Genomic DNA, 22,370 nt, shown 5'->3' on the forward strand with positions numbered 1-22,370 from the left:
TCAGCTTGATTGACCAATTTGTTCAGAAGTTATGATGAAATTAAAAATGACCAAAATCCGAAAAATTAGTGTATCAGGAGCTTACAGCAGTTTTTTTCGATTTTTGACAAACCATAACTTTTTAAATAAAGATGGTGATTACCTGAAATTTTGTAGGGTAATAGTTTTTCACCCAAATAATCCATTATTGCAGTTGTTTTTGACTGATTTTTTACAGTTTTTGAGTTATTGTACCTTAAAGTTGCTAAATATTGCAACACTATAAATATTTTTTCGAACTTTAACGTGTTATAGTTTAATACTTACTTACAGAAAGTGGATTTTTTTGTTACCTTTGTGTACTTAGGGTCACCACTTGTTAGAATAATCAAAATTATGCATTAAAAATTAATTTAGCACATGCAGCAGCCTATTAAAAAATCACTTTTTTTTTAAATTATGATAAATTACATCGACTTTGTTGGCATAGAAAGTAGCGTAAACAGTTGAAATAAATTATAAAACTTTTTAATGTTGAGGTTCTATATATAGACAATCACCATAAAAAATTTAAAGACCTATACTCTATCTTATGACATGATTGTAGTCTTTTGATAGTGATGATATTTTCAAAAGGAGAACAAAAAAGTACCACTTACCACATACAAAATTTATACCTCAAATTTTATTCAAACTATACTGTAAAAAAGTGCATTCAAAGAGTAAGATATCAGTTAAAAGAAAAAGTATGTATACATGAAACTAATTAGCTTATCTCTGATTTATATAACTCATAATACTGTCATAGTCATTACTAGCAAGAATATAGTCACGAGCACTTATACTTTTAATCAATGGAACACTTATTTGACATATTATCTTGTCAAATGGAACCCAACACTGACTTGATCATGCCTCAATTGTCCATTTTAAATTTAATTTGTTTCTTTGCATAAACTTCACATTAACGTCTTGGTTTTCATTAAAAATATCAACCACAAGCCCTATGTACCATTCTTCATTGTAAAAGCATGCAATAAATTTACTGGTTAAAAATTTGAAGGATTTTTTTAAATCAAATTAACATCATTTAACACATGAGTATCATAGACAGTATCACTAGAGATTCTTTGTAAAAACAATTTCTCTCCATCTGGTACAAAACAGTGATAGCTTTTTGTTCCTGGAACTGTGCGCATCCCTTCATATTGTTTCTGAAGGTTAAAAGTTGTTTCATGGTTATTGATCTCATCACTTGACAGATAAAATATGTTAACACCTTTGATGTTTATTTGAGCCCATGTAAACCGATCTTGTGGTGTGAGAATCTGATTGGTAATTGCTGCTCGTAGACTAGCTTTTGCTGCTTTTCTTTTTATAGTACCTCCTATTCCATCACGTGGACTTTTGCCATGTGACGTAGCAAAGAAGTGATGCTCAGCATTTATTTGGTGATCTACTATGTGATAAATTAAGATTATTAGACATTTATAGTTTTTATACTGTGACGCAGCACCATCACTGAAGTATTTAACTTTATTCACTGTGGGTAGTTTGATTTTGACCATAGGGAGCAACTTTGTGAGAAAACAATGGACTGCTGATTGGTCATGACAAAGATGGTCAGAAATTAAACAATAGCATTCACATTTAAGGTGATCTTTTTCATCTTTGCAATAAACAGTAAATGGGTGTAAGTTAGCTTGATCAGCTTGCAAGTAAAACCCTTGTATAGCATTTTGTACAAGAAAACTATAGTTTTCTGCAAAATCCATTAGAATAATGCAGGTATATTGGTCTAATGTTTGTTTTGCCTCTGATAAGTAGGAAGACTGTGCTTCTTTGATAAAGTGGTGGCGACAAAGGTCATACAAAGTTTCACTTAAAGTTTCAATAAATTCACTAATGTTTGTTTGGACTGTTATAAGTGCTGTTCAGTCAGTTGACACCCATTGTTTATATGTTATCTGATCATCAAAATCAAAATCATTCTTTTCAAACACATTTTTTAAGTAAGTCTTCAAATTTATTTTACCAGGGCAGTTGGAACATAGATGAAACATGCAGTTTCGATTATCTTTATTACAAGCACATATTTTCAGTAAATCTTTGTAATATATTAAGTGGCTGTTAGGAAGAGCAGAGCACATCAACTTAGCATTTTGATGGTAAGAATATACACAAACTGAGTGGCTTCCACTACTATCAACAGTAAGGCACCACTTTAGCCTTAGTTCACAGAACTTGCTGAATCCAACTTTGTGTTCAGGGTACAACTTCTTAAATTCCAGATGAAGTTCTTTTAAACAAACTAATATTAAGTGTTTTTGTTTATGAACTTTAACATTATTTATACGCACAGAAACAAAGTCTTTTTTTCCTGGACATTGTCTAGTGTATTCGTCAGATTCATATATTTCAATGACTCTCTGCTTAACAATATCCTCCAAAGGATGTCCTTTTTTAGCCTCAGGTTTAGCAAGTATATTATAAGTAAAAGAACTTTTTCTTCATTTAAACTGATTTTTACTTTTTACTTTATTGCATCTAAAATTTTGTCTAAATCATTACAGTTAATGCACTTTTGCTTTTTCTCAGATATTATTTCTTTTGGGTCTATATCCAATGCGGATGCTACTAGGTTTGTCATACTTGTTTCCAGTTTTTTAACTTTTTGCTTTCCATATTCTAATTTGTCACGTTTACTTACATTTTTTATAGGAGATATTTCCAGTAAAGAAGCACTCTTATTTAAAACTGTCTTATTTAGGTCTGAAGAACTAAACTCCTCATCATCAACATCTTTGCCTTCACCTTCTTGACTAAATATTTCTGTAATTTGTTCAAGTTTGAATTCATTTAAACAGTTAGTGCAAAGTTTTTGACCAGGTTTGATCTTAAGTTGACTTGCTGTTAAAATATCGACTTTACACAATCCCTTAATAATTTTTTTCTTGTGGACTTTAAACGGATCACAGCAGTATTTTTGAAGCGCTTCATATCTAGAAATATAGGCTTTTTCATAGTGAAAACATATCTCCTCATTTAGTTTAAAAGTATGTCCAATTCTTTGAATTAAAATTTCAACATCTGTGTTCACAATATCTTTTAGTTTTATTCTTCCAATCATTCTACAATAGTACATTTTGTCGCAACCTTCGTTTAAAACTTTCCCCACACAATATTTCTCTGTCATTTTTAACTATTTTTTTATTTTTATTACTGATCTAAAAAGTTTAAAAAAGACATAAACATATTAAATCGCAAAGAAACTAACAAATATCAGACACTGATTATGACACTGATTATGTCATTATTATTAGTACAAATTAAGATATTATGTCATTAAAAAGAAAACTGAATATATTCATTCACAGATAAATAAAAAATATACTACTGTCATCCCTATGACTAATTATTAGACTATGACCTAAGGCTAGCTCATAGTCTAATAACATTCTCCTTTTGAAAATTTCATCACTCTCAAAAGGCTACAATCATGTCATAAGATAGAGTATAGGTCTTTAAATTTTTTTATGGTGATTGTCTATATATAGAACCTCAACATTAAAAAGTTTCATAATTTATTTCAACTGTTTACTTTCTATGCCAGCAAAGTCGATGTAATTTATCATAATTTAAAAAAAAAGTGATTTTTTAATAGGCTGCTCCATGTGCTAAATTAATTTTTAATGCATAATTTTGATTATTCTAACAAGTGGTGACCCTAAGTACACGAAGGTAACAAAAAAATCCACTGTAAGTAAGTATTAAACTATAACACGTTAAAGTTCAAAAAAATATTTATAGTGTTGCAATATTTAGCAACTTTAAGGTACAATAACTCAAAAACTGTAAAAAATCAGTCAAAAACAACTGCAATAATGGATTATTTGGGTGAAAAACTATTACCCTACAAAATTTCAGGTAATCACCATCTTTATTTAAAAAGTTATGGTTTGTCAAAAATCGAAAAAAACTGCTGTAAGCTCCTGATACACTAATTTTTCGGATTTTGGTCATTTTTAATTTCATCATAACTTTTGAACAAATTGGTCAATCAAGCTGAAATTTTCTGGATTGTATTTTTTTCATAAGATCTGTGTGTGGTCAAAATTTAAAGCAAATCTGAGATGGTACCCTGGGGAATTTTCAAAAAACTAGGTGATTTGATATGGAATAACCCAATAGTAATAACGGTTAGGTTTTATCATGCATTAGATAGAAGTAAAGAGGTAAAGGCTATCACTCTTGACATTTCTAAAGCTTTTAATAAAGTTTAGCATGTTGGTCTTCTCCATAAACTTTTTTTTAATTGTGTATCAGGTAACATCTTTAAGATTATTAAATCCTTCCTTTCCAATAGTAGTATAAAAGAATGATGGACAGCACTCTTCTTCATATCCTGTAACTTCAGGGGTGCCTCAAGGTTCAATCCTCTGCCCTATACTCTTTTTAATTTACATTAATGATCTTCCAGAAATTCCCACATCTAAGGTGGCATTGTTTGCTGATGATACTACCATTTACTCTTGTCTTGATAAGAAGCCAACACTTTTTGATTGCTCGGAGGGAGTATTTGACCTTGAAATGGATCTCACTTCTACTACAGCACGGGGCTCACAGTGGCTGGTGAACTTTAATTCAAATAAAGCCCAAATTTTTTCAGCCAATTACCATAATAATTTAGATCTTTCTATATTTACGAGTGGTAATGTACTCGATGAATCATCTACCTTTCATCTTCTAGGATTAACTCTTACTTTGGATCTATCTTGGGAACCATATATCAAATCAATTGCAAAATTAGCATCTGCTAAGGTTGCATCTCTTTATCGTGTATGCCACTTCCTTACTCATGATTCTATTCTTTATCTTTATAAATCTCAAATCCATCCTTGTATGAAAACTGTGGCCATATTTCAGGTGGATCTTCCTATGATGCCCTTTCTCTTTAAAAATGCAAAAATTGTAAACATAATTGTACCTACTTTTGCAGGCAATCTCCAACCATTATCATATCGTCATAATGTTGCTTCTCTTTCTCTTTTCTATAGATACTAAAATGGGCACTGCTTTAAAGAGCTAGCATCTTTTGTGCCATGTACTAAAATTCATTCCTGCGGTACTCGTCATTCAATTAAGTATCATCCTTTTACTGTGACTGTTCCTAAGTGCTCCAAAAATTCTTATTTTTTTAGCTTTTTTCCTCAAACATTAGTTCTTTGTAATTCACTGTCTTCATCTTGTTTTCTTGATTTATATAAATTGCAATCTTCTAAGTTGTTTGTCAATTGTTATCTTATCGTTATCTTTAAACTTATCTTGCTGCTTGTTATAGGCAAGCAGTATGTTAAAAAAAAATTAAAATAAACTTTTTTTTTATCTTTAATAAGTCATAGGAAACATGAAAGAATATCCAAAAGTATCAATGTTACAAGTTTCTACAAATAGTATTAATATTGAAGTTTTAATTTATTTAATATTTAACCAAAAAATAATTTTCTCTCTCAAACTAGCTGAAAAACTTATTTATCTACCTACTATCTTTGTTTTATATTCACCTTTCTATCATTTTTGTTTCATAATAACCAACCTAGCATGTTTCATAATCATATAGCTCTCTGGAGAGATGGAAATAGAAGATAACCTAGGACAAGCTTTAAGATTTTAATATATATTTAAGTTACACAATGAATGGTTGTAGTGCATAATTTTCAAAAAATCATGTAATGACCCTTTAACAAATTCCAAATTAGAATTGTTTGATTTTAAATGTAGTAATAACTTTTATATTTTTTCAAACTTGTAGGATCCAAAAGAGTATATTCCTTTCTTAAATAACTTTAAGAAGATGGATGAATTTTATATGAAGTATTCAATCGACAAGTACCTAAAGAGATATCACAAAGCTTTGATTAGCTTATCTAAATGTGGTGAATTATTCATTATTTTTTTATAATTTTTTTACAATAGTTTTTATTTTAAAAATATTTATTTTTACAATGTTTTTATTCACTTGTATGTACAATATGTATGTACATACAATATGTATTTATCCACTTATTTTAATTTATGCAAACAATTTTATCAGTATCTACATTTTATCTACATCTTTATTATTTTACAATTTTATCATTTGTATTTTATTAGCTTTTATCTATTCTATATTTGCTGCTGTATTTAGGCTCTTCCTGATTTTTTAATATTTGTATCAGTATATTTTGGATTCGAACTTCTCTCAGTTGCTTCACTAGTTTTATCATTACCTGAGATGATGCTTCACTGTTGTTCTTTTCCATTCTAGTAATAGTGCTAATTTTCTCTTGGAGTGGTATATGTATATATTATCTTGGAAAAAAATTTCTGAACATTATTCTATCATATCATTGTTCTATCATCATCCTATATCAGGCCTTTTGATGAAGCAGGAGCGATTGCTCTGCACACGTGAAACATGCCATCAATGGTCTTCTGGGCGTGACAAATATACTCGTTAATTTCATTACGAGAGTAAAAAATCATGCTCTTCTGAACAACTTGCGAGGGAGAAAATTATAAGATCATTTTATAGAAAATTTTAAAACTTTTAAAAATTTTTTTGCTGAAGTCAAAATATGTTTAATTAAACAGTAGAGTTTACATATTGTTAAATAATACTTAAGTATTACTTGATGAAAAAGTTCAATGATGAAAAAATTTCAATGAAATGAAAAAAATTCAAACAAAATAAAAAAAAATTAAACAAAATGAAAAAAATTCAAACAAAAAGTTGTCTACCATTTCTCTTGTACGCACTGGTATGCATTTGGGTGGCCCCCTTTCCTTACCTACATACATAGTTTATGGATGACCTATGGGAACCAATTTCCAGCCTTGAATATGGCTCTCAAAGACTTGATTCAAGCACGCATAATCACCCTTATTAATAACATGTTTCAGTTTTAAAAGCGCGAAATATTGCACTAGACAATTTTATTCATCAGATGCACTGCTATGGTATCATTGTTTTATATTTATTCTATCATATCATTGCTCTTATCTGCTAAGGTAAGATAATTAGGAAAAAATTTTGTGGGAAGATATCTTCCCACAAAAGGGCTTCAAAAAAAAAAGTTAATAAAAAATATCCAACATTTGATATTTTTTTTAACGATATTAGTTAAATATTTGTAAATGTATTATCAAGAGAGGTTATCAAAATCATACTCCATTTTATTTAACCATAAAATAAAAAATTAAAAAAAATATGAAAATTTACAATAATATTATTTATAAACTCACATAAATAAGGTTAGGTGTCACTCATATAGTTAAAAACTAGTCAATGGAGTGACACCTGGAAAAACAAAAAACAAAAAATAAAACACAGAAAGAATAAAAAAATAAGAATAAAAAAAAGAATAAGAAAAAAAAATTAAAAAGAAAGGAAAATAATGCACTAATAAATAAAGATGATATTAATAATTGCAATAATAATATAAGAAAAATAATAAGAAAAATAATAATGTGAATAAAAAAACAAATAGTAACTATATAATGATAACTTTACTAAAAATGATAACTAATGGTAAAAATAATTATAGTAAAGTTTATAACTACGACAGAAATTAATAAAATAAACATAATAATTGCAAAAATTAGGACAATAACCATAAAAACTATTACTACAATTGAATCACTATCATTATAAATAATGTTAATAAGATTTTAAAAACAAAGATAAATTACTGATAATAGTAGTATTAGTAGAGTTATAAAAGACAGTATAAAATAATATTTTTATAAATACAGTAATATAAAAAAAGTAATAATAATAAAAGATAAAATTAATATTCATTAAATATATACTCAAATATAAATTTCTTAATTTGGTTTCGATTGAGAAGAAGAATGTTAGTAATAAAAGGATATTTAGTTAAAATCTTTTTTTTTATAAATGGTATTATTTGGTACATACACTGAGTAATATCATACACTGAGTAATAATCATATATTGAGTAGGTGTGACCATGTGTTTATAATATTTTAGAAATACAGTAGTTAAGCGGCACTTTAACTAACAGGGATATTTAATAATATAAAATATTTTAGATTTTATTTAAAACTAAATAACTATTATTTTCTTGAATTTGTATTTTATTGTTAACAAGGTAGAGTTGTTTATTATATGATCCAAGTTATAATTGGCTTTTTGCCATATAAATGGCTTTTTGCCAATAAAGAGTTTATTTCCAAATTAAGGAAATAATAAGTTTTAATTTTAAAAGTGTTCAGTTGAGTTTCTTAAAGTCCTACGATTTATAAAGTCACTCACTCATTAAAGTCTTTTAATCTTCTTTAATATGTTTAGAAAATTGCTTTGATGAGTTAACAACATTTGTTAAGGAACATCGTCTTTACAAGCAAGCATTGCAGTTGTTTGAAACCAGTTCGTTAAAGTATAAGGTATTTTTTTATTTTATTTGTTTATTTTTAGTATTTTATGTATGTATATATACTGTATATATACAAAAAAAATTTGGCACAAAGGTTTAACCATAATCCATGAAACTAGATTGGCAATTTTTTGCTGACCTCAAACAATTTTAGGTCGGCATTGCCGAATGCCAACCCTACTTCCGAGGGCTGTATGTATATATATATATATATATATATATATATATATATATATATATATATATATATATATATATATATATATATTCTTATATCATTTTTGAGCTCTTATTGTAAGAATGCGTGCTTTAATTTTTCAGAAAAAAATCAAGAATAATGAAAGAATAGAATGCTGCACTCATTTGCGACAGCAGGCTTAAGGTAGTTGATGTATTTACTGAAGCCCCGCAACTTCATGTTTTTGTATCATGTCATCTGTGTGTGTCTAATGCTGCATTTATATATGTATATGTATGTGGGTATATATATATATATATATATATATATATATATATATATATATATATATATATATATATATATATATATAATGGTGACTATTTTGTCACAAATGAAAGCAGTTATTTATGCATATGCCGTTAATTAGTTGTCTTATAACTAATATGATTGAGTTTCTATTTCATTAAGTTTCCACAGATTTTTAAACGGATTCCCAAGTGCCCAGACAAGTTATGTTTTATTTTGTAAATAAACATTAGAAAATAAGTTTTAAGTTTAATAAAATTACAAAAACACTTTATTTTTAACATATTAACAAAAAAACATTTGTTATTTTGCCATTATACTTTCGGTTGAGAGGTTTATATTAACTTTGTGAATCTGCATTGTTTTTTTTGTTGTAAAAACATCTGGTTTGAATAATAAATGTACTTACCACTGAGTTTTTTAAACGATTTACACAATTACACAATTAGATTGGGTTTTCCTCTTATAAGAAAATGTTCGCACTACACATTAAGCATTTTAGATCAACTGGAAACTTTTGAGAAAATAAAATTGTAACTATATGAAGAATACCACTTTTCTACTCTGTTTTATTTTTAGTTATGTTAAAATATTTTATTTTTATTTACTGTGAAATCAAATTTATTTGCTCTATTTCTCACAAAATCCAAAAAAATTAAAAAAAAATAGTGTTTTCGGTTTTTAGATTTTAATAGCAGAACTTGTTTTTAACAATTATCAGTAAAAATTATTCCATATCGATTTTTCATTTGTTTTAAGCTTTTTACTTACAAAACTAAAAGCTCTACCTGTTTTGCTTAATAATATATTTTGTAATATAATTCTATAATATTCTGCTCTATTGTATTTATAGAAAATTAGTTTGGACTATGCCTCATACTTAGTACAACAAAAGTTATATGAAGATGCTGCAATCGGTTAGTTTTATTTTTTTTTTACTAAAGAATTTTATTGAAATAATTTGTTAAACTTCCTTTAATTTTTTTTTAGTTTACAGTAGATGTGGTTTCAGAAAGCAAGCATTAGAACAATACACTAAAACCAAAAATTGGAATATGGTTTTAACAGAAGCCAGGCTTCTTGAATACTCGCCACAAAGTTTAATGACTCTTTATAAAAATTTGAGTGGTATGTAATGTTAATAATTTACTCTTAATTTAATAATTTATGCACTTGTTTAATATTTTAACTTTCATATTTAAAATTGATTAGAGCGTTTGAAAAATGAGCACATGTACAAAGAAGCAGCAGATATATTGGAGCATTATGTTAAGGTAATTCACAACCATTTTTCTGCATTTGTATATTTCTTTTATGTTATTTTATTAATTAGTTTCAGTTATCAAATTTAATTTTTCTTTTTTTCTTCTCTTTTTGTAAGTTTACATTATAGTTTAATTCTATGTAATTTTAGTAATTTTTAGTAATTCTATGTAATTTTAGATTTACTTTATATTGTAATTGAACTTTATGTATATGTTATTGTATGTACTTAATATATCAATTAATGCAGAGTCCCAAAAAGGACTCTTGATTTAAAAATCAAAAAATGATTATTCCTGGTATCAAGGAGCTCCGAAAATGTGAAGAGGCGTATGGACTACTTTTTGATTTGAAATTAAAACTTTAAGGTTCAAAGAACAATCAAATTTTAGTGTAGTCCTTATGTATAATGGCGGCAACAACTTTAAAACTCTAAACTAAAAATTATAGGTTTCAAGTTATTAAATCTCATAAATTTTTTCCTTATTGTAGATCATGAGTAATTCAACACATTCTGCTTCTGGAAACCAGAGACCAAGTAAAAATGGAGATTTAAGGCTCGAGTCTTTTTGAACTCTGCATCCCTGAAATTAATTGATGTCAAATTAACTTATATGTAATTTTAATTGCAGGACATTGAAGAAAGTGCAATGTGTTTGTTAAAAGGTGGTTTGTGGTTTCATGCAATTCACTTGGTATATCATTTTACTATAATGCACTTTAGTAAAAAGATTTTTTTATGTTACTATTATAACTATATCATATTACTAATAAAACATTTTTGACTAATTCCACAATCTTCTTGTAACTTTTCAAATAGCTAAAACAACTTTTTAATTGACAACTGTCATTAAAACTATACATTATAAGTAATATTACCAGAATTGTGGCTTTTTTGAAGGAGGAAAACACAGTAAAAAAAAATATTATTACCGGTTTATATTCTCCTCCGTAAAATCCAGATGTCTGGCAACCCTAATTATATAGAAAGTTTTTGAATATTTAAGTTTTTTAATTCTTTGAAATATTTTAAGAATAAAAATTTTAAAATATTCAAAAAAAAAATTTTTTATATAGGTATTCGTATTATTGTTCATATTTTATTTTATAATTTTTATCATAAGATAAATTTAAAAGTTAAAAAACTTATTTAAATCGATTGCTTTTAAATGAAAGTTTTCGAAATCATAATAACAGCAACTAAATTTAATCTGCATATTTAAATATCTATTATATTATAATTAATAATATTGTAATATTAATTAATTTATAATATTATCTTGTTTAATGTTTTACGCAAATATAACATAAATAATATGTTTCATTGCAAACCCTTAGTCGATGTAGCAGCACTCCATTCCGAGTCATGCTATCTGTCAGTTGATGTATGTACTAAAGCCCCCAGCAGCAGCCTATTTCAGTATAACGTCACACTGCTCACCTAAATCAGCGTTATAAGATAAAATTGCAAATATTGGCATAAGTGCAAATTAGTATTTTGCACTTATGCCAGTTCGCGCTTACACCATTCGCACTTATGTCATTTCGCACTTATGAAATTTGTGCTTATTCAGTCGCCCCCTTAAATTCATTTGAATATTTATTGACCAATTTAACCATGAAAAAAAATTTGAATTTCTAATTAGTCTTGATTTTTTTTTAATCTTTAGATGCATAAGTATGAACGTGAAGACTTGATAGAGACAAACTTAAAACCTAGTATACATGAATGTATGTTTTTATGCTCTAATGTTGTTTAATATTTTATGATTTTTGTTTTTACCATTATTAAATCAGGGTGTAAAAGTGGTTAATTTAGTTTGTTATATTTTTACCAAAAAGTATTTTACTATATTTTTTGTTGATTAAAACAAATTCATGACTACAAATTCATTGAATTGTTTTGTTCTTAAGCTATTAATTTATTTTATTTTTATTGGTTGCAAATTGAAATCATTTTTTATTTAAGGCCTGTGAATTTTATTTTATTGAATAAGAGTTTTTACTGAAGGCTTTGATTTTGAATTACTTTTGAAGAACTTTCTTTTATAATGGGAAAGCGGAAGGATTTTATTTTGCTTTTTTTTAATTATTTTTAAATTAAAGGTTGTGAGATAACGGAAACAAAAATAAAAGACCTTGAAACAAGATTTATAAAACACACTAATCGTTTAAAAGTTGTGGTTAAAAAAAAAGAAAAAGACAAATTAGAGATTTTACAAGGACCTGAATTTGAAACAGAAAACTCAGATATATACTCAGATACCTCAAGTGTTACTGGTCAAACATCCTCAGTAAAATCAAGAGGTTCTCAATCTTCGTCTGGGTAAATTTTTCTTTTTTAGTATTTAATTTTAAATTTAAAATATTTAAATGCTTTTCTATATGACACATATAATATATTTAAATCTTTACTAATATAGGCTACTCATTATTATTGTTACTATTTTTTTAATTTTTTGTTTTGTTTGTTTTTACTGCAAGTTTGCGAATGAGCACTATTAAGTTGGGAGTTACTAGGAAACAAGAAGCAAGGAATTGGTTGACAGAAGACTTAAAAGGTTGTATGTTGTATGAGTTAGGAAAAGATAAAGATGAGAGAAAGTTTCAAAGGATTAATATGTGGAGAAAAAAACTAGACAAATAATAGTTTTTATAGCATATAGGGACATATACAGTAAAAGGATGAGACTTTGCTGAATGACAAGTCAAACAAGAATAAGTTTTAGTTTAGGAACTATAGATGATAGTTTGCTTTGAGCAGCAACCATGATAGTATTTGTAGAAATGAGAAAAATATGCAACCTTACAACAATGGGAAAAAAGCTGAAGCTTACCAGAAAAAGCAGGTTCAATTACATTTACAATTTCAGACCTTGTCTAGAAGAGAAAAAGCATTGTTAGAAGAACCAGCCCAAATACTTTAACAGTATTCTATACAGGGACGAATAAGAGATTTGTAGAGGTAGAGAATGGAATCATGGGTAAGATAATGGCGAGCATGATATAGAGAAGCAAGTTTAGCAGATGCTAACTTTGTAATTGATTGTATATATGATTTTCATGTTTTAGGTCAGTAATAAAGGATAATCCAAGGAGATGTAAATAAGAGGACTCAGTAAGAGAAAGGCCATTTATTATTATAGGAATGTATAAACAGTATTGCGATAGTTGTTTGCAGTTAATAACTGAGTTTAATCTGAGTTGAAATTACATACACTGCAAGCCCCAATCTGTTACTGAAATTAGATCAGATTCAAGATCGGCTGCCTATTCTAAGCTACTGAATAGGAAGACTTTTTGTCAAGACAATACTATAAAGTTTTGTCATCAGCAAATAGATTCTCTTTAGATAAAAGATTGTCAAAAAGATCATTAATGTAAATTATAAACAATACAAGACTAAGGATAGAACTTTGAGGTACCTCAGAAGTTACTGGAAATGAAGAAAAGTGTTGGCTTGTTTCAAGGATGACTAATAAAGTTATAAGAAAGATATGATTTGATCTCAAAAACTTTCCCAGATACACCATAAAAAGCAAGCTTATGGAGAAGACCAGCATGGTCTTCTCCATAAGCTTTATTAAAAAACTTTATTAAAAGCTTTAGAAATGTCAAGTGCAATAGCCCTTGCCTTCCCATTACCATCTAATGTAGAAAGCAACTGGGGTTGAAATTTAACCAGGAAAGGGGCTGATAAAATATTGCCAAGGCCATTTATACCTCGTAAAGTTTTTTTTTTTAAATTCATGTTATATTTTGTATATATATGCATATATGAACATCATTATTATTTCAACATGAACATCAAAGTTATCATTGTCATATTTTTCATCATCATCATCATTATCATCAGGGTTTAGCCTTATTTATGCTGTTTCTCCAATATAAACAATCTAGAGCATTTTCTTTTCTTAAATAAAGCTCATTCATGCAATATGTAAGGCACTCTCTTCAAGTTTCCTTACTTTTACCTTTGCCATTTAATCCTAAAACTGCTACCTCTCTACATGCTGATACCTAAATCATTTTTCTTCTCTAACAAACATTTATATGCCAACAAATATATGCCAGTATTTAATAAATATTAAATGTAAGTATAAAATTATAACATATAAAGTATTATAAATTTTTTTCTAGCCGAGGGTATCAACCCCTGATAAATCTTATAATTTTGCCAAGGCAGAAGCTGGAGTAGGGTTTGTAAAAAGTCTTATTTTTAGCCGGGGCTGGGGCCCCAGTCACTTCTTCTAATGCGCAATACAATCTTTCAGTCACAGCAGTCAGCAAGTCAGCTGTAGAACAAGATTATTAAACCTGTATTGTAGTATTTGTATAGGTTGTTGATTGTATTTGTATAGATTTTATTAGATAGTATTTGTATAGTTTGTTGATTGTAAGAGAGTTATTAAACTCAAGATGTTAAAAATTTGTTGATCAAAGACTCAAAGAGACCTCGCTAATAAAAGAGATAAGATTGATTGGATCATAGTTGGAGGGGTCCAAATATTCTCGGGAGTTATTAAAAATTGGACCACAGATGCTATTTTCCAGCAGGCAGAAAAACAAGATTCATTCAAGCACTTATTAAATAGTTAAGAGAGAGTTGAAGAGTTTTCCTAATTGCTCCAAAAACTCCTATTTGTCTAGTTTTTTCCACAAACATCAGTTCTTTGAAATTCGCTTCCTTCATTTGCTTTCCTGATTTATATAATTTACAATCTTTTAAGTTGTCTGTCAATTGTTATCTTGCTCTATAAACTTCATTTTTTCTCTTCCATTAACTTCCAACTCTAATAATGTTTGCTTGCAGCCTTGTTAGAAATAAAGATATTGGAAAGAAAAAAAGAGAGAGTTTTGGAGAACACTGTTGTAAGACTATGACATTAATGTTGTCATGACCACAAGCTGTAGTAGAGTTTAATTGAAAAATAACTTTAGCAACGGAAGATGAAGTGATTTGAATGTTTAATAATGGGTTAATCTGTTTAACTAAAATGATAGGAACAGTAAGGCCATTAGATTCAAGAGTCGAATTAGAAGAAAAGTTCTTTGCAAATAGTTCTGCTTAGCCTTTGGTGAAGTAATAAGATCAGACCCATCAATCAAAGATGAATTGTTTGACTCACCTTTGTTAATGACACTGTTGAAGATTTTCTATAAGTCTCTAGAGCCTAACTTCTGAGATAAGATACGAGGTTTAGTAACCTGGAAATAATGGAGCTTAGCATCAGGCAGCACCTTTTAACATTGATTTCTTGAAATAATAAAAAAGGTGTTTGTTCTCAAGAGAATTGTTCGTTTGAAAAAAATGATTACAATTAGGTATAGCTGCTGCACAAGAATGTGAAAACCATGAAGTAGAATGCATATTGACTTGGGACCGACAAAAATGCACATTTTATCAAATTTAAATCGGTTTATTATACTATAGTAACTTATGTTAAGTTGCTATAATAAATATTAAAATAAAATTTATTTATAAACTTTGGCATATATATAATTCTGACATATATAAAATTCGCCGAATGGTCACACACGAGCAGTGAACGCCTGAGGGAAGAAATGAAATACATTAGAATAAAGGAGAATTATTTTTCAAACAAAGCATATTTTGACAGTTGTCAAGACAAAAATAAAGATTAATAGAGGAATATTTAAAATAAGACAGACAATGCATCTAAACAGTACTAACAATAATAATAATAATAAAAAATAAATTGTTATATAAATATTAAAATGAAATAAGATAAACAAAAAAAATATATCACCAAACAAAAAATACATTAAAAAATAAAAAGTATGCATAACAATGAAAGGCCTCAGAATGGAAAAAAAAAACATTAATGCCAATGTGTAAACATAATTTGTGTAGTGATTAAGTAATAAACATCTCCTCAGAGTCGCGTCTATTATTACTGGCGTTTCGATGAGGATCAGCACTTATAACTAGTTTATCCCGTCAGACAAACATCATTGCCACTTATGCTTTACCCCGCGACTTACGCCTATTCCATACTGCAGTAAAAAAGGATTCACTACAAATAGCCAAAACCCAACCATACCCAAATTTGTAAAGCACTAATATTTTTTTTAATGATATGAAAAGTGTTAATCTGCTGCACAATATAAGTAAAAATAATTAAATAAATCACTTACCATACCAACGGTAGAAAAAAACTACGCACAATAAATTAAAATTCAAATAAAAACGCCAGAAACAAAACTAAAAACAAAAATAAAATATATAAGTGAAATATTGCTTTTCAAGTAAAAAAAAATTTTCTTTTTGAAGTAAAATATATAAGTGAAATATTGCTTTTTAAGTAAATAAAAATTTTCTTTTTGAAGTAAAACAAATATATCTAAATTTAAAGAAATTTAATAAATTTAAAATAAATTTAAAAAAAGTTATTTTAAATAGTAAAGAGTAGGTCTGTTAAATAATAAGAAATAAGTTTGTTAAGTAGCTAAGACTTTAAAATCTTAAAATCCTACTTTAAAATTTCACTAGAACCACTATAAGATCCACTTTAAATAAAATGTTCATTAAATCATACATACTGTAAAAAAACATATTTTTACTAACCTAATAATATGCTGCATTGTTTCTTTATTATAGCTACTAATTTTTGAAGTTTATGTAGTGTTCGAATGGCAAAATATGTACCTGCTATTTTGTGGTTAGAGATATTGTGCACATAATTGCAATTGTATTAAATGAAAATTAAAATTTTTTTTTTTCTTAAATAGTTTGTAGCAGTTTCTTTAGAAGGTTTCCAAAAAAAAATAATTTTAATTTCTACACAGCCATTCAAGCAAAAGTCGCAAGAAAGTAAACCGAAAGAAATATAGTTTGAAAGAAGGTAGTGTTCATGAAGAATTTGCCTTGCGTGAAGCTCTAGCTGAAATCATTACAACAACTGATAAAATGAAAGGTATGGAATTTTATTAAAAAAATTTTAAAACATAAAACTCTTTTCATCAAAGTTTTAAAATACAAATGGCTTCCGAAATATTTTTGGAAGTTCTAAATTAGTCAAATTTTAAATTTACCACTCTGTTAGTAATTTTAAGAGTGAGTGGGAATATATACATCAGTCTAATGATTAAAAAGTTTAACAAATTTTTTGCAATGGCAATTTAGAAACTTTATTGTGAAAACAAAAGAAAACAATTTCTGGGTTTTTAGAATTTAAATAGAAATACTGTTGCTAATGTTTTTAAATGCTCGAATGGACCAAGTATTTTAAAGTTGTGAAAATCTAAAAGCTAGTTTTTTAAAAAAGCATTTTTTTGACACTATTAATTATTTTGTGACCCTATACATAATTTCACGTGTGACCCTATCAATAGTTTTATGTGTGACCCTATCAATAATTTTATGTGTGATCTAATAATGGCAAAAGTAGCTCATAGTATTTTGAAATAAACATGTCATAGAATACAGAATTGTTTATATAGAACATCTCTAGAAAGCTTTGTGCACAACCTTTTTTAATTTGAATTTTAAGTTATTTGTAAAATAAGGTTGTTTGAAAAACTTAAAAGAAAATTATTTTTTAAATTTTATGTTCTTTCTTAACACAAAACTTAAAGTTTAAAATTTAGACATTATAATAAAACAATAGAAATCAAACCCACATGAGTATTATGCAAGTAGTTATAAATGAATGGCTATCAATAACTAAATCCTTAAAATCTCCATATTGTAAAAGTTGTTGTTATGGAGTTACTGAGTTGTCATGGTAAAAATGATTTTTAGCATCGGAATTATTAAGGAGAGTTGCTACATTGATTGTTATATATAAAATTAAATTTTCCATATAAAATATAATATATATATATAACTTGTTGTATTGACACAGAGCACTGACTCTTTATTTCTAAACTCTCTGATGATGTGTTTGTTTTTTTGTTTATATTTAGAGGAAATTTCTGACTTATTGAAAGTAATGTGTTTATATTATTTTGATGATAAAGCAAAAACAATACAAAATGAGTTTGAAAGTCTAATAAATATTATTGAATTAAATATAAAAGAAATTTGGACAGAAAACATGAAAAACTCAGATGATAATGTTTGCAAATTTGGTCCAAGTTCAACAGTCCATTCCATAATTCAATTGTCCATGCATCAAAATAATACAAAAGGTTTGGTTAACTAATTTTTATTTTTACATTTTCCAACATATATACTATTATGAGTATAAATATTGTTGTAATAAAAATATATTATTATAACAACTTACTTCTTGAATCCATTTGTTTTTTTATTAAATGTTTTATTCCTAAAAATTTCAAATAATTTTTTTTAATTTTTATTTTTTTTATTTTTTTTACTTTTTTTGTTTTTAAATAATAAGTACACCTTTATCACCATTAATTTTAAATTTTTCTAAAAAGTTTATATATATTTTGAAACTTGATTACACTTGCCTCACAAACTTGATTACACCCAGCTTACAAACTTGATTATGCTCGGCTCTTTCCTTTTCATTACACATAAATCTTTTGATACTTTTTACATTTTATCTTTTTCTTCAATCTCTTGGATATAAATCCTTTCAACCTTTATACATTTTTTAAATAATTTTTGTTGAATTTTAGTTGTTAATTTTTATATAATAATTTTTGTATATAATAACCTACCATAGAAAAATAAAAAGTTGTCCTTAGTCTAGAAATTGTTGTTTAAGAAATGAAAAGATTTGTGTGGCTATAACTATTAAAAATAAAATAAGAATACAATAAACACTGACAATATTTTTACATAAATAGTAAAAAAATTATGAATTTGCAAAATTTATATTACAGTTATCTGGGATGCGGAGTCACAACAAAAAACTCTGTATTTGAAAGTCACAAAAAGATTATTTTAAGTTTTTGGTATCCGGGAGCTCTAAAAATATAAATAAGTTTATGGACTATTAATAGGAAAAAAATTAAGACTTTTAGGTTAGAGGAACAATCAATTTTTAAACCCAGAGTCCTTAGGTATAATGGCAGCAAGGACTGCGGGACTCTGGGCTTAAAAACAATATGTTTCAAGTCATTAAATCTCATGAACTTTTTTCTTATAGCAGATCATAAGTCAATAACAATGTTGTGAGCTTCTGGGCACTACTGACTTGGAAAAAGTAGAGATATAAATCCGGAGTCCTTTTGGGACTCCGCATCCCTGATTGTTATGTAATACAGCCCACCAACTGTCTCTTATGCTGTTAACTCATCAATAATAAAATGTACTTGAATAAACAAACTGATGATAGAAACAATTCACTAGAAAATGAAAAAATTATCTGTTATTGTCTTCTAATCTTAATCTATGTCAGTATGGTATTTGAGTTATAATTTATTTTATAATATCATGTACTTGTATTATTATTAAATTTCATCATCTTAATCATTGTTGTCACTGTTTTTTCTATCATCGTTAATAAAGATGTGCCTTCCTCATCAATTGATTTCATTGTTTTGAATTGATTTTTCTATCAGTTTTTTTAAAGATCCTTCATTATACTTTTTGCCTATCATGAATACAAAGACTTGATCTGTTGTGCAGTAACATTGGTAATGATCAAGATTTTTACCAACTAATTTCTATGCCTTGTCTAGACTCATTTTTTTATCTGCCTATTCACCTTCTGTATAACAAGATATTTAGAGCAAAAAATCTAAATGTGATTTTTACTGGAAGCCCGTCCATCCCCTTAAAATAAAAACGTTAGGAAATTTCTCACATAAAATTTTTGAGTCACATCATATAAAGAATGTTTTTTGATGTTGCCAAATCCTTTTTTAATATAATTGATTTTTTAAATTTTTTACCTAACAAGCAATAATTAGGGTTGTACCGGATTCGCCAGATTTCTACTGACAAATCCGGCCAGATTTTGAAACGAAGTTACAGGAGCTGAAATCCTGTACATCTCTACTTGATATTGGTAGTGGTCAACATTGTTGACCATTATCAATACCAAGTGGCAACTGATTTCTGTTAAACTTAATTGTTGCTATTTAAATAGAAGGACACATTTTCACATAACATAACATAAAAAAATAATTGATAAATAATTGAAACTTTTTTGAATTGAACAACAACAATTGAAACAATTGAAACAATTTGAAATGAAGTAAAGTAACTTCAGTTTCAACTATTTTTTTTAATGTCAGTTTCGAATTGTACTTTAGAAATATTGGCATAAATATATGTTATCATTATGTGGCAGGAGTGAACTTGTTGGTGGGGCATTATGTGGATGGCGAACTTGTTGGTGGGGCACCCAAATAAATGCGAGCTACTGTTGCCACAGCTTGCAATAGTTGCATGTTGTCACTCCACCACTCTAGTGGATCAGTGTGTCTATTTAGTTCTGGTAATGATGATGATGTAGAAGAATTATCCAGCTGGGCTTGTTTTACTGGAATTTCTTCAATTTTGTTAATCTGCTGCTCAGCATTCTCAGATTGACTTCCATCTTGCATCGATAGCCTCTGCAATGTAACTTTATTGAATGTATATTTAACCACATTTGTGTCATCACTTCAGACTCTATCGTGTGTCTTCTCTTCAGAATATTGTGTGTCTTCTCTTCAGAATTTTTCGTTGAGTTGTTGTTTGCAATTAGGCTTAGCTAATTAAATTGTAAAGAAATGTAAATACAGATACCATTACAAACATGGAGTTCATAGAAATATAGAATTACAAAGAACATTGATTTGTATAAATAAAATATAAAGTATACATGTAAACAAGGGCAAAAAAGATGTAATAAATATCTGACCAAAATTCAGAAATCCGACTAAAATTTTGCCAGATTTGCTAACTTTTTGCCGGAGCCGAATTTATAGAATTGACCGGATTTTGGCCGGAGCCAAATACAACCTTGGCAATAACTACTCTCTTGACAGAAAGTTGTTTTTTCCTGCTTTTGGCATTTTTAGCTTTTTCTAGTTTAATAAATGTTTATTCTGAAGAATGGCTTGGTAGTCAGATACAAATTTAGTATCACTATATAATAGATCAACATCTTTGCCAATATCAAAATGTCAATATCTCTACAATTTTATGTTCTGCAAAATGCTGTATTGAATGATATGAGCTGACATTCTTGATACCATTAAATTGTAATACTTGCGAGTTGTTAGACAATTTTCATAGTGTCATGCTGATGCATGCTGGTCATGCTGTATTGATGTGTTTTGTTGCAGTCAAGTTGTTACCTTTATCAATAAATGTTGATGATTTTTTTTGCTGCATTCTCTCAACAGCTTTACCTTCAGATGGCTTACTGTAATTCATTTTCAGTAATTAAAGATTCTCATCTTTGCAAACTTTATGAAGTTTTTCAAATATATAATTAGCATGATATGAACTAACATTATCATACTTTTTTAAAATCTTTTTTTTATATATTTTCTTCAAAACATGGTTTGGTAAATAGATTCTTTTTATAAAAAACACATTAACATGCAATAAGCATGAAATAAGCTACATAAGCTTGTGAATTATAAGTAAAATTGGTGACATAAAAGTTGATTTTATATTACCAATATTTTATATTGGTATATATTTTAGTCGGATTCAAGATTATCATGAATACCCTGCTATTGGTAAGATGTAATTCAGTACAACCTGCCTCATATCCTGCTGCCTTATAAGATTTGCTTTTCTAGTTAAAGACTAGGAAAAGTAATAACTGACTTAAAATATCCATCCTTGATTTGGGCTTTTAATTAAGTAAAAGCTAGTGGCAGTGTCTCAACACTCATTTTAGGCAGACATTAACTGCAGCCAGCTACTGTTTTGTAAGTAGTCTTCTGGGGAGAGAATTTAGAGGTCAACAGAAGACTATTCTTTACCAACCTTGCACCCTTCTACATCTATTAGGCTAGCATATAATTAGGCCTGCCTGTTACCCGGGATCATTTTTATTTTACTTATGGTTTGAAGTTTGTGCCTGCTTGGTAATGGCTATAAAACTCTTTTTGTGATCTCCTAAAAAGGATGCAGCTCTAGCAAATGCATAGCTTATTACTTATGGTGCCATACACTATATATGATCAAGCTAAGTTCTCTAATAACCTAAAACAGGGCTAAAGTCAAAGTAAGTTTTCATTTGTTAAATCAATTCATCATGCTTACTTGCTTGTTGTGAGACTAGTTTAAATTCGGCTGTTTTTTCAATTTCAATGTTAAT

The 22,370-nt window shown here is 27.8% G+C and overlaps 1 protein-coding gene across 1 annotated transcript in view; it reads left to right on the forward strand.

Moving 5' to 3' along the window:
* Positions 1-22,370, forward strand: part of LOC100204897 (putative elongator complex protein 1) — an 80,318-nt gene that overhangs the window by 54,681 nt on the left and 3,267 nt on the right. The window contains exons 23-32 of the mRNA XM_065815010.1: positions 5,792-5,915; positions 8,333-8,427; positions 9,758-9,821; positions 9,895-10,032; positions 10,117-10,178; positions 10,800-10,862; positions 11,838-11,898; positions 12,274-12,493; positions 16,978-17,105; positions 18,097-18,321. Coding sequence (XP_065671082.1) covers positions 5,792-5,915; positions 8,333-8,427; positions 9,758-9,821; positions 9,895-10,032; positions 10,117-10,178; positions 10,800-10,862; positions 11,838-11,898; positions 12,274-12,493; positions 16,978-17,105; positions 18,097-18,321 — 1,180 coding nt within the window. The remainder of the gene's footprint in view (positions 1-5,791; positions 5,916-8,332; positions 8,428-9,757; positions 9,822-9,894; positions 10,033-10,116; positions 10,179-10,799; positions 10,863-11,837; positions 11,899-12,273; positions 12,494-16,977; positions 17,106-18,096; positions 18,322-22,370) is intronic.

The sequence above is a fragment of the Hydra vulgaris genome, chromosome 13 (genome assembly GCF_038396675.1).
Source record: "Hydra vulgaris chromosome 13, alternate assembly HydraT2T_AEP".
NCBI lineage: Eukaryota > Metazoa > Cnidaria > Hydrozoa > Anthoathecata > Hydridae > Hydra > Hydra vulgaris.